The 21,646-nt window shown below is 40.3% G+C and overlaps 3 protein-coding genes across 4 annotated transcripts; 2 read left to right on the top strand and 1 right to left on the bottom strand.

Annotated features, from left to right (window-relative positions):
• Positions 1 to 489: 489 nt before the first annotated feature.
• LOC117576223 (dorsal-ventral patterning protein tolloid) lies at positions 490 to 4,293 on the top strand. Its single transcript, XM_034260834.2, has 8 exons — positions 490 to 682; positions 738 to 850; positions 965 to 1,294; positions 1,368 to 2,200; positions 2,275 to 2,536; positions 2,603 to 2,808; positions 2,880 to 3,242; positions 3,333 to 4,293. Exons 1-8 carry the CDS (start codon positions 518 to 520, stop codon positions 4,256 to 4,258), a joined length of 3,198 nt encoding a protein of 1,065 aa, XP_034116725.1. The 5' UTR covers positions 490 to 517; the 3' UTR covers positions 4,259 to 4,293.
• Positions 4,294 to 4,375: 82 nt separating this feature from the next.
• On the top strand, positions 4,376 to 11,216 carry LOC117576221 (protein abnormal spindle). Its single transcript, XM_034260830.2, has 6 exons — positions 4,376 to 4,680; positions 4,741 to 4,917; positions 5,037 to 5,249; positions 5,319 to 10,239; positions 10,302 to 10,603; positions 10,668 to 11,216. Exons 1-6 carry the CDS (start codon positions 4,666 to 4,668, stop codon positions 10,941 to 10,943), a joined length of 5,904 nt encoding a protein of 1,967 aa, XP_034116721.1. The 5' UTR covers positions 4,376 to 4,665; the 3' UTR covers positions 10,944 to 11,216.
• LOC117576224 (allatostatin-A) lies at positions 10,959 to 17,020 on the bottom strand. 2 transcript variants are annotated; one of them, XM_034260836.2, is made up of 3 exons: positions 16,759 to 17,020; positions 12,130 to 12,576; positions 10,959 to 12,059 (listed from the first exon to the last, which is right to left on the bottom strand). In XM_034260836.2, exons 2-3 carry the CDS (start codon positions 12,524 to 12,526, stop codon positions 11,989 to 11,991), a joined length of 468 nt encoding a protein of 155 aa, XP_034116727.1. In that variant the 5' UTR covers positions 12,527 to 12,576; positions 16,759 to 17,020; the 3' UTR covers positions 10,959 to 11,988. The 2 variants fall into 2 exon arrangements, with proteins under 2 accessions (XP_034116727.1, XP_034116726.1); XM_034260835.2 differs by having other exon boundaries at positions 12,130 to 12,609; positions 16,759 to 17,019.
• Between the last annotated feature and the right edge of the window lie 4,626 nt (positions 17,021 to 21,646).

Here is a 21,646-nt window from a genome sequence, read left to right on the forward strand (position 1 = left end):
CTGCTTATACCACACCTGATCCGATACTTAAAATCGCTAACATACCGAACACTGTTGAGCTCCAGTTCCAGGTAGATGAAATACAATATCAAGTTGTAGGGATACCCAAATAAAACTCATTGAATGCAAGCAAGTAACAGCAGGCAGACAGCCAGATAATGTGCAGCTTGCAAAATAAAATAAGAAGGGCTCTCAAACAGTTCTAGTCGCTCACGACTCGTCGACAGGCTATTGTTGTTAGTGTTTTGTCGGTGAAGACAGATCGCGTGGTGTTGCCATGGCGATCCTCCTGCCTGTGATTCTCTCTACCTCTCACCTTCTTTCTTGCTGTTTCATCTCTTATACCTGTTAAATCCCAAAACCCTTACGAATGTGTGTGGACCTGAGCAAATATAATTCGGCAATTCGAACATTCGGGAGTTCAGTCATAACTTTAAGCTGGCCCTGCACGGTCGTCTGACACACCTTCACAGACAGAGAGAGAGAGACAGAGAGAGACTGCGAGACTATAATCACAATGGGACACAAAATACATTCCATGCTATTCAAAGTTAAATTGATTTCATTATGTATTGGATTACTAATAATTGCATTGTTGCCCCACCTTTCTCGTGCTAATAAGGATGCTGATAACTGTAATTTCAATTTCAACGAACAGTCCGAAGATTTTGAAATATTCAAGGTATGTGTGTATAGTACGATTTAATCAATTTCATTTCTGACTAAATGAATTTCAGACATCTGAGCAAGGGAATTTCAACACTCGGACAAAATACGATGCACACTTGAACTCTAAGCACACCAGCATCAAAACAAAAATATGGCAGAAGGGCAACACAAATATCTTGAGGTAAGCTTGAAGTGTTAAAATAGATTTAACGTGATTCTTCTATCCGATCTGCAATTTGAAGTCGAATTGCGCACAATAGAACATAAGCTTTACTGTGTGTCCTCTTTCTTTTAGAAGAAGTCAACGAGGAAAGCGTTCCAAGTCATCGTATAACTTGCCATCTACACTGATAAAGGTACCACCTGCTCCTCCCATGATTTGGACTGACGCATCCGCGAATGCACAGCTTTCACAACGAATGCGTCGTGCCGTTACAGTACGGAAGGACCGAACATGGGACTATGGTGTAATACCTTACGAGATTGACTCCATCTTTAGTGGTGCCCACAAGGCTCTCTTTAAGCAGGCCATGCGTTACTGGGAGAACTTCACATGTATTAAGTTTGTGGAACGGGATGTTAAGCTGCATTCAAACTATATCTATTTCACAGTCAAGAGTTGCGGGTTAGTTGCATTTTCCCGTTTTGACATACATACATCTGAAAGCATAACCATAATTTTGTTTCCGCTTCGACAGATGCTGCTCTTTTCTTGGAAAGAATGGGAACGGACGACAAGCAATTTCCATAGGGAGAAACTGTGAAAAATTTGGCATCATCATACACGAGTTGGGCCACACAATTGGCTTCCATCATGAGCATGCCCGTGGCGATCGAGACAAGCACATCATTATCAATAAGGCTAATATTATGCGGGGTCAGGCGTACAATTTTGATGTGTTGTCTCCCGAAGAATTCGACGAGCCACTCTTACCATATGACTATAACTCTATCATGCACTACGCCAAAAACTCATTTTCTAAGAGCTCTTATCTGGATACCATCACACCCATCGGTCTGCATCCTGGTGTGCAAATTGAATTAGGTCAACGTCGTCGCCTGAGTCAAGGCGACATTCTGCAGGCCAATTTGCTTTACAAGTGTGCCGCATGTGGACGCACCTTTCAACAAAATTCCGGACAGATCGTGTCTCCCCATTACATCTATACTGACAACAGTCTACTTAGCAATGTAGAGGGAAGTGGCGACGTAGGTGATGAACCGCAGCACGTTGGTGCTAGCCATAATGCTCCATCGTTGAACGTCTGCGAGTGGCGAATAACGGCTACAAATGGTGAACGTATCATACTCCATCTGCAGGAGCTGCAGCTGTTGCATTCGAGCAACTGTACGCAGGACTATGTTGAGATTCGCGATGGCTACTGGCATCGCTCGCCACTTGTGCGTCGCATATGCGGAAGGAACATCAACGAGAGCGAGATGATCACCACGGAGACAAGTCGCATGCTAATTAAGTATGTCAACAACAATGCAGCACTTGGATATAGAGGATTCAAAGCGCGTTTTGAAGGTAAGTCATTAACTGTGTTTACCTTAAATGTGAACTTTTATAATCCTAAAAGTTATTCTTTTCGATTTTTCTAGTGGTCTGCGGCGGAGATATCTACCTGACCAAGGATCAGTCCATCGACTCTCCGAACTATCCCCTGGAGTATATGCCCAACAAAGAGTGTATTTGGCGCATCACAGCGCCGGCTAATCATCATGTTGCCATAAAGTTTCAGTCTTTCTTTATAGAGAAGCATGATCGATGCATTTACGACTATATTGAGATCAGAGACGGCGCTCGCAGCGACTCTAAGCTAATTGGGCGCTTTTGCGGCGACAAGCTGCCACCTAATATCAAGTGAGTGATTATGACGTCTGGGTCCTTAGCCGGTACTACAATTATATTAATAAAATTTATTTATAGAACGCATAGCAATCAAATGTTTATCAAATTCGTGTCGGATGGCTCTGTTACAAGGTTGGGCTTCTCCGCAGCTCTGATGTTGGATGTGGACGAATGCAAGTTTATGGAGCACGGCTGTCAGCACATTTGCATCAATACCTTGGGCAGCTATCAGTGTGGATGTCACGCCGGCTATGAGTTGCAGTCCAATGGCAGAACCTGTGAAGGTTTGTTTAGGAATTGTTGGATGCAATTTCAATGATCTCAAAGTTAAATATACATATTTACCTCCTTGCAGACGCATGTGGGGGTGTTGTGAATGCAACTATGTCCAATGGCACCTTGTATTCTCCTTCATATCCTGATCTCTATCCAAATGCCAAGCAATGTGTCTGGGAAGTGGTTGCGCCTCCAAATCATTCTGTCTTCTTGAACTTCACGGCTTTCGATCTGGAGGGCACTAAGCTGCAGTATACGAAATGCAGTTATGACTACCTGATCATATATTCAAAGCTGCGGGACAATAGGCTTAAGAAGATCGGCATATTTTGTGGAAACGAGTTGCCACCAATCGTTAATTCCGAGCAGAATATTCTGCGGCTCGAGTTTTATTCGGATCGAACGATTCAACGCAACGGATTTGTGGCTGAATTTATTGTAGGTAAGCATTAAGAGTCCCTGAGTTTTCTAACCTTATTTGACGTATGTTACTAATGCATTCTAATCCTCATCAAACTTTATTGCTATGCAGATATCGACGAGTGCGCACTGAACAATGGTGGCTGCCAGCACAGATGCCGCAACACATATGGTAGCTACCAATGCAGCTGTAGGAATGGTTACACACTCCACAAAAATGGCCACAATTGCACGGAGACAAAGTGCAAGTTTGAGATCACCTCCTCCAAAGGGGTCCTCCACAGTCCCAACTATCCCAACGACTATGCACGCAATATATTTTGCTACTGGCATTTCCAGACGGTTCTGGGACATCGCATCAAGCTGACTTTCAATGATTTCGATGTGGAAAGCCATCAGGAATGCATTTATGACTACGTGGCCATCTATGATGGTCGCTCGGAGAATAGTTCGACACTAGGCGTCTATTGTGGTGGCCGCGAACCTTATGCGGTAATTGCATCCAGCAATGAAATGTTTATGGTGCTCAAGACGGATGCGGGACTACAACGTAAGGGCTTTAACGCAACCTTTCTGTCAGAGTGTGGCGGCTATTTGCGTGCCACGAATAACACCCAAATTTTCTACTCACATCCTCGCTATGGCATTAGGCCGTATGAGCGGAATATGTACTGCGATTGGCGTATTGAGTCCGATCCGGAAAGTAGTGTCAAAATCAAATTTCTTCAATTCGAAATCGAGTATTCGGAGCGATGCGAGTATGACTTCCTCGAGGTCACTGAGGAGGGCAACGCTATGAATACTATACATGGTCGCTTTTGCGGGAAAAGGAAACCACCAGTGATTGTTTCCAACTCAGACACTCTACTGTTAAAGTTCCAAACGGATTATGACAATTCTTTACGCGGCTTTGCTATATCTTTTATTGCCGTTGAACCACCAGACAATGATACTGGCGAAGATTTGGATGCGGCGGTGACTCCATTTCCTGGCTACTTCAGAAATATGTATGCAGAGATGGCGGAGGGCAGTGACTAGCACATATCTTTCCACACAGTAGACTAATGTGACTTGTAATTCAATTTTGTTGTTTGGCTTGTAAATAAAAAACAAAACAAAAATAAAAAGTAAATTTATTAAAATTCAAATTTACCACTCGTTTCATAAAATTGCCATTCACAGCGCAGCGGCGCTGCCACTTATTAGTGCGAAATGCGCTAAATTATACCAAATCGCTTGGTCACCGAAGCAACCCTTGCAATCTATTTTCAAAATGGCAACGGCGTGAGCGGCGCTTTGTTTCGAGTCTACGTTTTTAATTTGTGTTCGGCGCTAAATCTGGTTAATAGTGTTAATTGTGGCGTCAGAGTTTTAAGTTTATTCAGTTCTGTGGCTTGTAATTTGATATTGTTGATTGGTATTGAACCGTTAACGCGCTAATTAAAATGAGCGCCTTTGAGGTGAGATATATTGCAGCTAATTTATGCACAAACATATATTGTGTTTATCCAAATTTAAAGATTACTGTAACGCCATCGCGTATTAAGCAAAAGAAGCGAGTCGAAGGCCGCGAACCGGCTATCGTGGTAATGGCTCCATTCTCAGCCAAGGCAATTGTGCAGTTCGAAGATGTTCCCATCGGAAAAACAGCAAAGCGTATTGTGCGTATTATGAATCCCAGTGACGAGGATATTGAGGTTAGTTGGTCACTTAATCGCAATCCCAATCCGACTACAACTGTCGTCGGCTTGGCAACATGGCACCTTCCATTTATTTTGTCAATGTGGCATTAACCTAATTTGCTACGCGTTCCTAGGTCAGAGTAACAAGGCCCATCAAAGAGGACCACAATCTCAGCCTGGAATGGATGGAACGTAGTGTTCCAGCTCGCGACGAGGTTGTCATGGAATTAGTGTGGAATCCACAGATTGATGTTGCCTGTAAAGAAACACTGCAGTTACTCGACAATCGCAATTTTCGCAAAGACGTTATGATTATTCTGAAGTCCAAAAGCATGCAACCATCAAGGGTGAGTGTCACTAATTGATAACGAAAAAGATTGCTAACTCCAACCCCTATTTTTGCTTGTTTTCTGAAGACAACTCGTAAGTTTCCTACAATTGGCAAGACGCTGCAGCTCAAGTCTCCGACTAGCAGTACTAAGATGCTCAAGAATAGTACGGCAGCAGCAGCTGTGCAACAAAAGAAACGTGTGTCCAGTTGCAATTCCAGTTCAGCAGTTGCCACAGCAACAGCAGTAAAGCAGTCGTGGCGCAACAGCGCTGCTGCTGCACGTACAAAGACATCCACATCTACAGTGACAGCTCAAGCGCCTCTAAGCGAGCGGAATGTGTATAGAGCTGCATCAAATATTTCTCCTCAGGGGCGTAATCTGAAAGAGAATGTTAGTCCGAAGACTCCTGGCAGTGTCATCAATTTAATTGATAAGATGCAATTCACACCTATTGTCGAAGTGTCACATGACGCAAAATCATTGCCTGACAATCTTGTTAACTGGCCCACTCCCACATTGAACTTACCTGGACAAACTGCAGCACATAACGCAGAGGAGTTGCACCCACGTCGTCTGCCCTCCTCAATGGATGAGGAACAAACCATTTCTAACCGGACATTTGATGTAAAACTGTCCGAAACAATGAATATCTCTGCAGACACTTTAGATGGTTCACGCAACGATCTGTTGCAGCAGACACCATCGATTACGCTTAACAAGACCACGACAATTGTGCCAGCCATGCAAATGCGTGCTTTGGCATGCATACGAGAAGAGGACTCAAGTCCACCAAATATGGCAGGCCAGATGCCGTCGAAAATACGTGATTTGAAGCGAGATATTCATGTTGTGGGCTCACCGTTGCGCAAGTACAGTGAATCTATGAAGAATCTATCGCTGCTATCCCCACAATCAAAGATTGCCATACAAGGTTCGATGCCCAATCTTAATGAAATGTTGCCGCTTCGTTCCATTGAACAGAATCGTTATTATCAGCAATCGCAACAGATACCCTCGTCAGCGAACACGTTCCTCGATAATTCAGATTCCAGCGAGATAAGCGTTGTTTCCCAGCAAGATGTGCTGTTCAATCAGTGCGAGATTCTGGCACAATCGAGCCACTGTAATTTACACGAAGCAGTAAAGAAAACGCACAAGATCGATCACTTGGCACTGACCCATATTCAGCAGCGTCGTAGCAAGGAAACAAAAGTAAGCAGCGGCCACAAGCGTCGCTCACATGAATTGAGCTTCTCGGATGCCCCCAGCAGCGAATCAATTCATCGTAATGAAACTATGGCCATTTCACCACCGAAGCGACAAAGATATGAACCCAGTTGTTATACACCAACCAATGCCTCTGCGCGTAACTCCAAAGCATGGCCGCATGCGCAGTCCAAAAAGTTTAAATTGTCTCAAACGATGTCGCTGTTGAAAAAGCCGGTTGAACCGCGCAAGACACGACAGCAAACTTCCGTTAAACTTTACGATTCCGATCTGTACATGCAGTCATATATTAATCCAGATCCTTTTGCTGCAAGTACCACTGTCGATCCATTTTTGGCTTCAACTATGTATTTAGATGAGGAGGCTGTAGAACGTCACCAAACAGACTTTAAAAAGTGGCTAAACGCTTTAGTTAGCATACCAGCAGATTTAGATGCAGATAACAATAGTAAAATCGATGTGGGCAAGCTATTCAACGAGGTGCGTAATAAGGAGTTGTCATTGGCGCCCACCAAGGAGGTGCAATCGATGAATTACTTAACCACGTTTCGTCTGGAAACACTGCGTCGCGCTGCAGTTGAACTGTTCTTCAGCGAACAAATGCGCTTACCGTGCTCCAAAGTTGCCGTTTACGTCCAAAAACAGGCGTTGCGCATTCGAAGTGATCGCAACCTCCACCTAGATGTGGTCATGCAGCGCACAATACTCGAGCTATTGCTCTGCTTCAATCCGCTGTGGCTGCGTCTGGGCCTAGAAGTAGTGTTTGGAGAAAAGCTTCATCTGCAATCGAATCGCGATATTGTCGGCCTCAGTACATTCATTCTGAATCGTCTGTTTCGCAACAAGTTCGAGGAGCAGAAGTACAGCAAGGCGTATACTTTAACCGAAGAGTACGCGGAGACCATAAAGAAGCACACGCTACAAAAGACTTTGTTTCTTCTGTTGTTCCTGGATCAAGCTAAACAACGACGCATTATCAAGCATAATCCATGCTTGTTTGTCAAGAAATCGCCACACAAGGAAACAAAAGATATTCTTCTACGCTTTTCATCTGAGCTGCTGGCGAACCTAGGCGACATCACACGTGAATTACGCCGCATGGGATATGTATTGCAGCATAAGCAGACATTCCTTGACGAGTTCGATTATGCCTTCAACAATCTGGCCATCGATCTGCGAGATGGTGTGCGTCTAACACGGGTCATGGAGGTCATCCTGCTGCGCGATGATCTCACCCAGCAGTTACGGGTTCCAGCGATTTCTCGCTTGCAGCGTATATTCAACGTTAAGCTCGCTTTAGGGGCCTTGCAAAATGCCAATTTCCAGCTCGGTGGGGACATCACCGCAGCTGACATCGTTGATGGCTATCGGGAGAAGACATTGTCGCTGCTCTGGCAATTGTGCTACAAGTTTCGATCGCCCAAATTTAATGCTGCTGCTCGTGTTCTGCAGCTGTGGTGGCGACGTCGCTGGCTGCATGTTTTTATTAGACGTCGCATTCGTGATAGAGCTGCGATTCGCATACAAGCCGCCTTCAGGGGTCATCAAATGCGCAAGTTCGTTAAATTGTATCGTGTAGAGCGCCTACAAGCTACAATCGTTCTACAGAAATACACTCGTCGCTACTTGGCCCAGAAACATTTGTTTGAAATGTATCAGAAAATCGTTAGCATTCAGGCTTGGTGGCGTGCGCAGCGCCTGGGTCGCCTGGTGCGTCAAGAGTTCTTCCATCTGAGAGAATCTACAATATTCCTTCAAAGGATTTTCCGTCGCCGCATGTTCTCGAAGAAACTGCTGGCGTATGCGGCTAGAGAACGCTTGCAACGTGATCAAATACATCAAGCTGCTGCTTCTTGCATCCAACTGCATTGGCGTGCTCTTCGCTGTGCGAGGGAACAGCGAAAAACTTACGTTCATCAAAGGCAATTGATAATCTTCGTACAGAATAGATGGCGAGGTAAGAGACTCGCTCAGCAAAAACGCAAAGATTTTTTGATTCTTCGAGAGGCGGCTGTAATTTTGCAAAATCGATATCGTGCTCGTTTGGAGATGCTTAGGTGCTATCAACGTTATAATCTTCAACGTCGTAGTGCTATAATATTGCAGCGTTATTGGAGGGCTACAATCAAGATGCGTAAACAGCATGAAAGCTATCATAAACTCAAAACCGCTGTGAGGGTGCTTCAGATAAAGTACAGGGCTCGATTTCAAATGCGCCGGCAACGACAGGAGTATTTGCGACTGAGAAATGCTGCAGTTTTCCTGCAGACGCTATATCTAGCTCGTCTGGAAATGCAACAGGTGCGACGTACTTTTGTGAAGGATCGACAATGTATTGTTAACTTGCAACAACGATGGAGAGCAACGCTTGAGATGCGACGACAGTATCGCTCTTATCAACAGCTGAGATTTCACAGCATCGTGCTGCAAAACAAATTTCGGGCACGAGTGCAGATGCGGCGGCAGCGAGATGATTTCACTAAGATGAAGAACTCCGTTATAAAAATCCAGAGATTATATCGCGCTCGACAATTGATGAGGACACAGAGAGCGCAGTTCGTGCGCCTTCAACAGTCAGTTGTACTTATTCAGCAACGCTTCCGATCCTTTAGACAAATGCGATACATAAGTGCCAAGTATCGCGGCACCCGAGCTGCTATTTCTTGTCTCCAGATGCACTGGCGCAACTATTTGCTGACCAAAAGACAGCGTCGCACTTATTTACATCTTCGTGATGCAGCCATAACCATTCAGAGACACTACCGTGCTCATTTGGCTATGCGCAAAGATAGAGACAGTTACCAGCATCTAAAACAAATTACAATTCAAGTACAACATCGCTATCGTGCTCAGCTGTCCATGCGAGTGCAACGTGCCACATATGAATATGAGAGAGCACTTATTATGCAAATGCAACAGAGAATACGCGCTAAGTTGGCTATGATATCAGTAAAGAACAATTATCAAAGAGAAAGGCAGGCTGCAGTCCGTATACAGGTCTGGTGGCGAAGTTTTCTAGCTATGCGATTGTATCGTGGAAACTATCAACGGGTTCGCACAAGTACAATAACATTGCAGCGTAAATGGCGAGCTACTATACAAGCACGTGTACACAGACAGATGTTCTTGGCAACTATTCAAAAAGCGAGATTACTACAAGGTTGGGTGCGGTCCTTAATGCTAATGAGACAGCAGCGTGCTCAGTACCAGAGGCAGAGAGAGGCTGCCGTTGTAATCCAACGTCATTATCGGGCTCGTCTAGCTATGATCACTACAAGGATTCAATATCAGAGACTAAGATCGGTTACCATTAGTATTCAGTTAAAGTTCCGTGCCAGACAATGTATGATTAAGAAGCGCAATGAGTTCTTGCAACTTCGAAAGACTGCAATTCACCTGCAACAAAAGTTCCGTGGGAAACGTTTGGTATTGGTTCTACAAAAGCAATTCCGCCTCTTGACCCAATGCACTGGCAATTTCCAAGCGCATGCACGTGGTTTTCTTGCCCGAAAGCGTTTCCAGGCTCTAATGACTACGGAAATGAAGGAGCTTCTGCGTCAAAAGCGAGCGGCGAAAGTTATTCAATGTTACTGGCGGGGATATCTTACTCGTCGAAAACAACGACATGCCGGTCTTTTAGTTATTCGACAGCGTCTATTGCAGCTTCGTCAGCAGGCTACAGCTATTAATTCGGTACGGTCTAAGATTCAGGACTCAGTTCGAATTTTGCGTGGCCGATTTATTGCCTCGGATGCTCTACCCGTTTTAAATCAGCTAGGTAAATATGTCGACTGAATTGTCATTAAACATTTTCTGATCTAATTTTGTATTTCATTTTAGATCGTCTGTCTCGAACAGTACCTCATCTACTAATGTGGTGTTCAGAATTTATGTCCCACTTCTGTTACGGCATCATGGCACAGGCTATACGTTCAGAGGTTGATAAGCAACTGATCGAGCGTTGTAGTCGTATTATTCTCAATTTAGCACGCTATAATAGCACCACAGTGAATACTTTTCAGGAGGGCGGTTTAGTTACCATTGCCCAGATGCTTTTGCGCTGGTGCGATAAAGACAGTGAAATTTTTAACACCTTATGTACGCTTATTTGGGTATTTGCCCACTGTCCAAAAAAGCGAAAGGTAAGTCTGATTTCAGTTACATTTCAAAAATGTGAGTAATATAATATAATCTTAAAAACCACAGATTATTCACAACTACATGACCAATACAGAAGCAATCTACATGGTCCGTGAAACGAAAAAGCTTGTTGCCCGCAAGGAAAAGATGAAGCAGAATGCTCGAAAGCCATTGGTCAGTGCGTTTAGTCGTTATGAACAACAAACACCGACTTTTCAACCAAGATCTTTGCCCAGCTTAGAGCCGGATTTTGGAATTATACGAAGTAGTCCTTATACATTTATATCGTCAGTGTTTGCATTTGATACTATTTTAAGCAAGTTGAGGATTGATTTAATTTGATATATTTTAAATGAATAAGTTACCTGTACGAGTAGAAGAGCTCATTATAAATCTGTAGTTAATTGTTACAATTGTTTTGATTGATGTTTCGTAATGATATGATGTAATTTAATGTTGATTGATGTTTCGTAATGATGTAATTTAATGTACTGTTCAATGTTTATTAAGTGATTATGTTTTATTGCAACGAAAAGTTTTGGTTTTGTATTTTTGCTTGCACAGTTTTGCAGTGCCCAGATTACTGTTTATTAAAATATATTCACAAAACAATTACATACATGTATTTAAATTAAAATAATCACTTTGTTTCAACAGGTTGGTATATACTTATACTTTTAGCTATGGTAAATATTATGTTTTGAGCGCTTCGTGCGGGTACAACGAATTATTCTCCTACGGCTGCGTGTTCACTCGAATGCTCGAAATAGTAAGGGGACTCAGGGCCCCAAAAAGTACACATATTTTATTTGGTATTATACTATAAACGTGTACATATGAATGTATGTATAATTGTTTTTTTTTTAAGTATAATTATGCCCCATTAAAATGTATTTATTAAAATATGATTAGATCGAATATGTAGTATATAATTGAATAGTTATGTACGTTTATATATTCTGTCATCATTTAATTGCACATGCCAATTGTTTTTGTTTATTTATGTTTTTTTTTTTTTTGCTTTTTTTCTAATTTTTTTGTTTTTCAATTTTCTTGGCTCCATCTCTTGCATCTAAAACAAGAATACTGCGCAGATTAACGCGTCAAATGAAGAACTTGCTTTAATCGGTATTCGTTCATACTAATAAACTGAATTGAATTAAATTGGTATTCTTTCATATTAATATACTGGATTTAAAGATATCTTTTTTGTTGTACCTTAGTTTTCGAATTCAATTTATGGTTGACTGTGGTGCAATTCAAAGCCATGTAACAACAATTTTCAGTAATGGTCAAAGCTTACTTTGACCGTCACAAATGGCATACTGCTGGAATAGTGATTTGTATATCATCTGTGTTCTGTTTTTGTGTTTTGGTGTGAGGAGCCTTAACGCCTACCCAAACCAAAGTTGAAGGGTTGTGGACGCGTTGTTCGCTTGTACTGTCGGCCGCTCCTACCTGCAAAAATTAATGTATGAATGTATCCACCATCAAATTCAGATCTCTCTACCCTCTACCCATTACTCACCTGCAGCACCCATAAAGCTTAATGGCTGCGCTCTATAGTCAATCTCATTATCCTGATCGTAGTCATAATCATTGCGTTTGCCTAGACCGAAAGAGTATGGTCTTGATCGCTTGCCCAGTCCAAAGTTATACACTGGCAGACGTTTCATTCCAGCGCCTCCATTGGTGTACATATAGGCACGTCGTCCCAACCCAAAGGCATAGCGTTCCACCCTTTTATCGATATCACCACCATTCTCTGGTCCATCCTCGACGGCACTCATCAGCATATCGTTTTCGCCATCGCCATCATTTCCAATTTGACTGCTGGGTTCTTGCGCCCCGATGGCCGGTGAACAGCAAACGTATCCTAGGCAGTATAGCGCCAGCAGGAGCATTTGAGTATTTAGCATATTCATTGTCTTAGACGTGTCGCGGGCACGTGCCTCCTTTTTTCTGTGACTTGTGTCTGTAAGTTGAAGAAACGGCGACCAGTTGTCAACTGGCAGTTTGTATTTATTAGTCTCAAAATACGTATTAAATGAGAAACAAAATTAAATAATAGACCGACTACAGAATATCTATTTGCGATGATCGTTTATTAAAGTTAAGTTGCGAGTAAAATAATTTTGTGAAATAAATTTAAAAATTGTTCATTTATTTAGTTGGTTTGACACAATATATTATTTTATTCGATCTATCCTACTTTTATAAAGGCATCTCATATTCTCGATATTGTCTCCATTTCGGATAAGAGTCAACGATAAGCTCTAGAGAAAGTCTATCGACTTATCTACATAGTACATATATCAAATTGACAATCTTTGAGCTTTGACCTTTTATTTAGTGCGAAGCTAAATAATGAGAAAAAAGATTTCAGCAGACCTGACCAAAATTTAAAAATATAATAATAATAATATTCGATTGACCAAAATTTAAATGTTTCAATTTAAACAAATTTTTTGAAATGCATTAATTTTTGTAAGTCACACATTAACATTACTTAACTGATACACCCTTCCATGACTCCACGCTCTTCAAGGAATTCTTACTTAAACAAACGAAATATATACATATAAATATATACATATATACATAGACATGTGTACTCGTGACGCATACATACATATGTCAAACGACAACAAATTTCCGAGCTTTGACAGACAAAAAATAGAAAAGAGAAACGCATTGGAATGTTTAAAAATGTGGTCTGGCTTTACAGTTAGCACAACACGAATTCGACACTCAGGCTTTCGACTTTAAACTTTCACATGCAGCAGACGAATTTTCTGCTAGCCTTGCAATCTGTAATTACCCCTTGCTTAAATTCCTAAAAATTGAGTTTTGACCCGTGCCGTGAAATTTGCCATCGCTCTATTGCTTGACTGTTGATGGTAGTTGTCATCTTTACAGTGCTAGTGTCATTGAAATTGCTGAGTTGCTAAGTTTGTGCTATAGTGGACTTAATCCGAGAATAATGCCACTGTTAAGTTTACAACAAGCTTTAAATTTCAACAAGTAAATACTACTCTGCAGGCTTCATTTGGAGGTGGAATTCAGTCCCAGCCACGGCATCTCAGGGCTTTGACTCTTGTAGCGGACTGTCAAGCATTGTCATTGCCGTCAATGTGTCGCTTCAAAGACGGACGTTAATTGAAAGAAGATAAGAGAAATAATAATGACACCCTTTATTGTTATGTTTGCAAAAGCGCTGACTGCATTTCCACTTCCTGACCGTATTTGGTGCAATGGCCAAGTCAAGTAGACTTAGACCACGTAGCGCCCATTCAAGCAACTGCGACTAACTGAAGCGCTTTTAAAGTTTTCTTAGACAAACCACTTGGTGTTTTCTCAGGCAAATTAAGTCGCCGCTGTCGCTGTCGCTGCCGTTGCCGCGCGAAGCATGCAGCATTTTCCATTAGTGTTTTAATACCAAATGGACTTATGAAGCTTTATTTCGAAAGCCAATTGATGCCATTATAAATTTGCAGATCCCGTTTTCACATTTAATAAGATGCAAACAAAAAAAAAATCAATTACACGATCCTTATTAGTCGAATAGTAACACACTTGCACACTCAACACCTCATATGCGCTTCATGTCATATATTGCGTATACGCAATGTTGGCTGTCATAAATTATTGCTTGCATGTGCAACGCAGCAACAAATCATGCAACAGGTTACACACACTACACTAACCACCGCAAAGCAAAGCGTTCAAGTTCAAATGCCACCTTTCATGCCATGATTTACAATCATGGCAGCGGCAACAGCTGCGCATTTTCCACGAGCTCTGTTGATAATAGGCGGAAAATCGTCACATTCGTTGGACTTTATCATGCGGCATCATGAATGAGTACATGGACATGGACATGGCAGTGGCCATGGCCAGGAACGTGAATGTGGACAAAACACAATCGTAAATCTGAAAAGCGTAACTTCTTTTTGAACGCATCATCTCCAGCAATAAAACCTTGTTTGTTTGTCGCCACACCATATTGAAAACAATAAACCCTTCTTCGCTCAGTGCAAATGAGACTTTACTCGTTGCTGCCGCCGCCGGCAAGACAGCATTATCTCTTTATGAATTTATCGTCATAACTTTTGTGGCCTGGTCTGGCTTTCTCATATCCGTCACGACGATTAGATTGTCCGCAAGCAAAAATGCAGCGGATATTCAAAATGCTTCGTTGTTTTCTAATTAAGTTTGAAAACTTTGCGGTCACCGCTATGGCTACAAAAATTGCAATGTCTGGCAAATTGGCTAAAGCGGCAAGGCGCAAAAAAAAAGGTGAAAGAAAGTCAACTAACGAAAAGGATATGAGCAGCATTGTTGCGCAAAAGAGAATGCCAAATAGGCAATTTTATTTGAAATATACGAGTCTGTTCTTCCTTTACGTTACATGCTTAGCCCCGGGTGAAGCTTCGCAAATAAGGCAAAAATTAGCTGTGCACAATTGAAACACACGCAATTCGTGCATATTTTCTGTAAATTGAAAGCGGCAAAGTAACATGGCCCTTGGTAAGCTACTTAATTAAGTTACGTTCAGGTAATGAAGTGGCTAACTTCTTTACGTCAAATTATGGAGGTTAAACACTGAACCTTTAATGAAAAGACCAACGGTTAAGTAACAACTGTTCTATAATAACATCAAGTTGTATTTCTATTTATCTGATACTATACTATACAGGATACAGGATAAATAAACAATATGTTTACTGCACATCTTGCCCGCGGCTTCAAATTATACTTTCATATCCATCGGATTCCCAAAACGAAGTTTGTTTGTTTAATGTTTTGTATCTAGCTCTTTGACTATTTTTCTTGATATTTATTTAATTAAATTTTGATTGAGCCTTGTCTTCGTCTTGCCTTTTTTTTCTTCGTCCTTGTTGTGTGTCTTGCGAATGCTTTCACATGACAAGTTCGTCTCCATTCGCAACGTTCCCATTTGAATCTTTACCCCATATTGTTATTAGACGCTGCGAGCGATTGCCATAATCAATTTTATTTTTACATGCCTTACCATTGAAATTACATTAGATTTCGTTTGTTTTCTTCAGATCTTTTTTGTGCGCTGTTTTCTACCAAATTTTTACTTTGATTGAAAGAAAATTGCATACTTATCAGGGCTATGCACAATATTGTCAGCGGTTTTTAGATTGAATGCTTTTAAAAACTCAATATTAAAAACTAAAATTATATTTATATTTATATATCCATAAGGTAGAATGGTATTATAAGTTGATGCCTCAGGAAATGTACGAGTATGAAACAAGCAGAAGGAGGCATCTTCTTTGGTGAACAATCTGGTATATTTTGAACTCTATGTACTCTATATATTATGAACGTAGTACTATACCGACATACCAAATATTGTCATAGGTATATTTTTATCGGTATATTAAGTTGGTATATTTTTAGAATATAGTTGAAAACAGGCATCGCTTATCTTACAGACGAGCAAACTCGACTAGTTTTCTTACTTGTTTTAGACGTATTTTGCTTGGTCTCTAAGTGCAGCATTACAAATTCATCTACATTGCCATATAACTAACATTTATATGCTGAAGTGGTTTTAGTTGTAGTTCAATGCAGTTTCATTTTCATATGAATTTAAAATTGAATGAAATGTGATACAAATTAGTATTTACACGCTTGAGTCATTTAAATCACTTTCTTTAATTTCTAAAGTTATTGTAGTCACCATGAATTGAAATTCATTTAAAAGAAAACCAAAAACATGCGAGTATAGTTTTTATCGGTTCTTACAATAATATCCTGAAATCTCAAAATATGCATATTAATGCTTTTGTCATTAACAAAATATTCATTTTAATTGTGTAATTTGTGATTTTCTACAAAATTTATGCATATCTTTTCTCATTTCATTTCATATGTGTACCATACATACTATATCTTCTTAAAAATGCATGAATGCATATATAGTACATAAGAGTGACATGAAACAAGAATTTGTTCAAGTCTAATTTATTATGTATTAATAAAAATAACTTAGGACATACTAAAAAGATAAATTATTTTTAAAAAATCATATAAAATGTTGTTTTTCTTAATAATTTAGATTAGCTGTAGGCGTGAAAATGAACAATAAATCACAAATGAATACACAAAATGTATGACTTACTCTTTGGAACAGAAAAGTGTTTGCAACTATTCGCGGATTACACTCAAATTACCGCCAAGGCAATTATGATTTATGCACTGAGAAACACAGGAACACAAACACGGGCACAAATTCTCAAAAATGAGTAAAATATTATTTGCCGAAACAGGAACTTTCCTTGTCGTTGTTACTGCTGCACGTTGACAGATGAAATGTCGGTTAACTTTTGAATCCACAGGCGCTGATGCGTTCGTTTTTATATGAGCGAGCCGAGGGTTTTTCGCGCGTCGTTATCAGTGTTACGCCCACGAACAAAGCCAAAGCCAAAGCCAAACCCAAAAGCAACAGAAACAGCAACAGACAACGACGAATGACGACAATCAGTGGTGAGTTTGTGGTGAGGCGGGCGGTATCTCACCACGTTTCGTCCTTACTAACACGACACGAGTCATGGCTGCGTGTAACAAGTGGTCATGGCCATGTTGCGATTTGGTTTCTTAGCCTTGTGCATACATGCTTATGTATATTGAACGGATAACGGCTAGCAGCTACTTAATACGTAATACGGTTAAATAACTAAAATGAATTTTGGCACAAGTGATTAAGTCCAAAAGTGTATACAAATAACGAAAATTTGAAGTTAAACTTCATTAGAACAACACCGCTCCCATATTGTACGCAAGTACTACACAACACTAAGCACAAGTCAAATGCGGCGATTGTGTGGGTGTTGCATACTTTTAGACTCGTACATTATGCATACGAGTATGTGAACAACTATTTCTCAATATCATTGAAAAATTGTCAACTAGCCGAGCTGCGCATTAGTCAAATGCTGCGAACTTGCCGTTTGTCGTTTGCCTTTTGCCTGGCAGCCTTTGCTTTAGGTTTACTTTTTTTTATTTCTTTGTTTATGCGTTCTGTTCAGTTGCGTTGCTTTGTGGCAGGCAACCATCTGACAGTTTAAATGACATGCATGTTATTTGTTGGTCGGCATGTGCTTTCTTCGTTCTATCCTATCCCGATATGCGCATCTTTTAACTGTATCTGTAACATTTCAAAAGCCACGTAACGTCACGGAATTTTGTGCGGCATGCCTCCGATTATTTATTTCCCTACGTTACAGGACCGGAATCGTTTCGTGGTTGACTTTAGCCTGCTCTCTAGTCACCTTAAGCATGTTGCCATTTTCACGATGAAACTTTACTATTGAATGCTTCGCGCTTACTTGCTGATTTTGAGTTTACCAGTGAATTCAATAGACCTTAAATGATATATTGGTTTTATAAAACTGTAGGAGGTCTTGAATATTATTATTTATTTACATGTTAATTATTATACAATATAGTATAATAACTAAAAGAAGGGAGTGGTAGCAACTAAGGCCATCGACTCGAGAGTTAATCTATATGTTGTTTAATAAGTTGTTGATATCTAGGAATTTAATTAGTAGTTTAACATTATTGTGAGTAGGTAAGGTAAGAAGAGAGGTGGGTTGCATTTCGCCAAATTAATAGGTCTTGAATATATCCACATAAAATCAATTCTGCTTATTGACCTTAAGCACCCTACACTGGCTGTTTACTGTTATGCGATATTTTTGTAGTAAACTATAAAATTTTGAGCTGTCATATGTCATATGGAAACGCACTCATGTTTTTCGTCTTTGTAAGACATTTGATACTATAGCTTACAGGAGCGATCAATTTTGATATATGGACTGTTCGGAAGATCCAAATATACCGTAGGCGATTTTTGAAATATCGATATCTGTAGTTCTAGATTCAAAATATTCCATAGGAATGCAGTAGGAGTTTTATGCAATACAAATCGCTAATTTTTATGAATCATAAATAATGTAGGTATTATTATTAAATGCACCAAAAATGATACGATTCTAGCCTCAAAATTATGCTTGCTTTTCGATTTTTATACCCGCTATGGGTAACTTTGTTCCGGCAGGAAATGCATATAACAAGCAAAATGAGGCATCTCCGACCCTATAAAGTATATATATTCGTGATCAGCGTTAACAGCCGATACGATATAACCATATCTGTCTGTCCTTCCGTATAAGCTGCTAGATCTCAGAGACTATAAGAGACAGAGGTATATATTTTTTTTATAGCACTTGTTATGTTTGCAAACAGATGAAGTTTGTTTCAAATGTTTGATATATACAATAATACCTTTCGTTTCTGTGATTGTGGTTATTCAAAATAGGTAGCAATTCGAGCACACTCGATTTTAGCTTTCTGACTTGTTTTCCATTGGTGTAGATGGAAGTGGGGAAAACCCCAAAGCCAAAACAAAAATCTGAAAATACAGCGAAAATATTTGCGAATGACATTCATTAATTCTATAAATAGTTAAATGCCAAATCTGAAAAGAAATTTGCAGTGTTTTGCGATATTATGAAACAACCTTAAAAGCTACATACATATATCCATTTCCCACTAGTTCTTTTCATATTGATTTGCGAAATTTTGGCGTACTCCTAAGGTCTAAGTCGAGTGGACTGGATTTTCTCTGAAATATTTATTTTAGGTTTAAAGCAATTCCTATCGTGCGCCACCTAAGAAGGAAGATCTCATCTATAGCTGAAGTCAAAAAATTGATATAGTTTTTAATTGAGGATAGCTTTTATTCTTATACAATATAAATGATCTACCTTTATTAAGGTAAATAATAATGTCTCAGCAATATTGTAAGATATGTATTATTTTTGTCGTTATGGACTGCTTTTTGGGGCTAAATAAAAAAAAAGTATAAGTATAATTGGAAAACTAAACGAAACGTGGAAGCCACTTAAGATGCAAACATAAATTTGCTTCCTTCACCATACCATACATTTCAAAGTATATCGAAGTAATACTGAACGTCAATTCAGTGGGTCCAAATTACCGTATAGAAGCCATAAGATATCAGCTATCAGCCATCAGCCATTGGCAACCACCCGTAGAGCGCTTAACAGTAAATAGTTTAACAGCGTAATAGAAAAATCGCCAGCTAATTGCGAAATATTGAGAAAATAACGATGCAAGTTTGGAAAGGGACCGACTTTGCAGGAGGGACTCGATGCTGAGGGCTGAACATGTTGTGGTGTTGGTGTGAATGTGCGCCACCATCGCTAATTGATGGTGAAGCTCACAGCTTGAAATTATTGGTTCAAATCATGATGAACATTGAAATTGCATTGAGATTTGCGGGGCGTGTGCCATATAGTAGTGAGCACTTAGTACACATACCAAATACCAAATGCTAATGTAAGATGCATTTTTCTTTCATTAAAAAAAAACAATACGAGTATGTAAAGCAGCAACGTCATGACGTCAAATGCTATCAGACCGTTAGGCTCCCACTGAACTCTTTGAGGTTGATGGGCAGTGTTAGCTTCATGTTTTAGCAGCAGGTGCTGCATTTTGCTCATTCACGACGCCAAATCAAGTTGGTCGTAAATCTTGGTGTTGATTGTGAGTGCTGAGCTCATGATGAACTGCGAGTGGGCAGGAGTGTTCACATACGCGTATCCATATTATATCCATAGTCATATGCATATCCAGATTACAGATCACAGATTACAGTCAGACCTCAGGGCTTATCTCAAAGGTCGCAGTGCGGTGTTCTGCACACCGGGACAGGTTCATAAATTTCCCACTTGGCCTGCGCCTGTGCGTTCGACTCATTTGCGATATGGTCTCAGTCCCGTGGCATATGGCATTGTCTACAAATCGAGGATATCTGACTATCCGTAATATACATATGTACATATATGATATGTATATAATATGTAGTGGCAGTTGCCCAAAAGAACTGTAGGCCTTCGTGGTCAGCTCTCGAGAAATTTCAATTGAATTTACTGTTCCACAAGACAAGTTCAGCAATAAATCATAATTTTCAGCACCAGCTACGGCTGGGACCAACAAACCTGCACCAGAGCAATTCAGCGGCAGGCGTCCAACCAGTTTAGCCCACACCTACTCCACACACAGACACACACAGAGACTCACACTCCATGAGAGACTCACTTCTGCACATGCAGACAGTAGACTTCCCACCAAAAATTGAAACAAAAATGCATAAGCAGAAAAATAAACGTCATAGAAAACATTTTTTGTAGTTGTAAGATGACAAAGAACAACAACAGCAAATTGAAATCACGATTTTATTGCAGCGTTCGGCAATTTTTCCCACAACAAGTTCTGCTGGATTTTAATTGATTTGGCGCATGAGAAACATAGCAAACTATGCAAAATGTACTTGAGATCCAGATGAACTTATGCTGGTGTTAGATATCCAAAACATACTTACAAAAAGTCAATATCTGTGTGTATATGTCAATATATTAATAGTAATTGTAAATTATAATTAGAACACCAAAGGCTGACTATATTTGTCTATACGTGAACACTTAGTACATACATATGTATGTACATATGTATGTAGCAAGTACAAAGTACAAGTGTTTGGGAGTGTAAGTGTTACTTAAGTATGTGTGTGTCGGAAAGTAAGAAAAGAATGTTTTTTGGTGCTCTCTTTTATGCACACTGCGGCGTTGCTGCTGGTTTCTTCTCAGTGACACACTTTTTGAGAATGGGCTGCTAGTAGAGTCGACGTCAGAAGTAGGTGAGCTTCCAGCGGCAACGGCTGCGTCGACTTCAGCATCTGCGTTTGCTCCAATGTTTGTTAATGCATGTATGTATGTATGTATATATGTCTGTACATATGTTTGTATTTATATGCATATACGATTACGTACACCAATCCGTTATCCATTCTTCGCTTCGCTGCATTGAAATTTCTTTTTCGCTTTCTTTTCGAACTCCACAAAGAGTCAACAACCACAGTTACTCACTCGCTCTCTCAATCTCTCTTTCCCTCTCTGCTTCTTTCTCTCGCAAGCGCTCTG

The sequence above is a fragment of the Drosophila albomicans genome, chromosome 2R (genome assembly GCF_009650485.2).
Source record: "Drosophila albomicans strain 15112-1751.03 chromosome 2R, ASM965048v2, whole genome shotgun sequence".
Classification (NCBI taxonomy): Eukaryota; Metazoa; Arthropoda; class Insecta; order Diptera; family Drosophilidae; genus Drosophila; species Drosophila albomicans.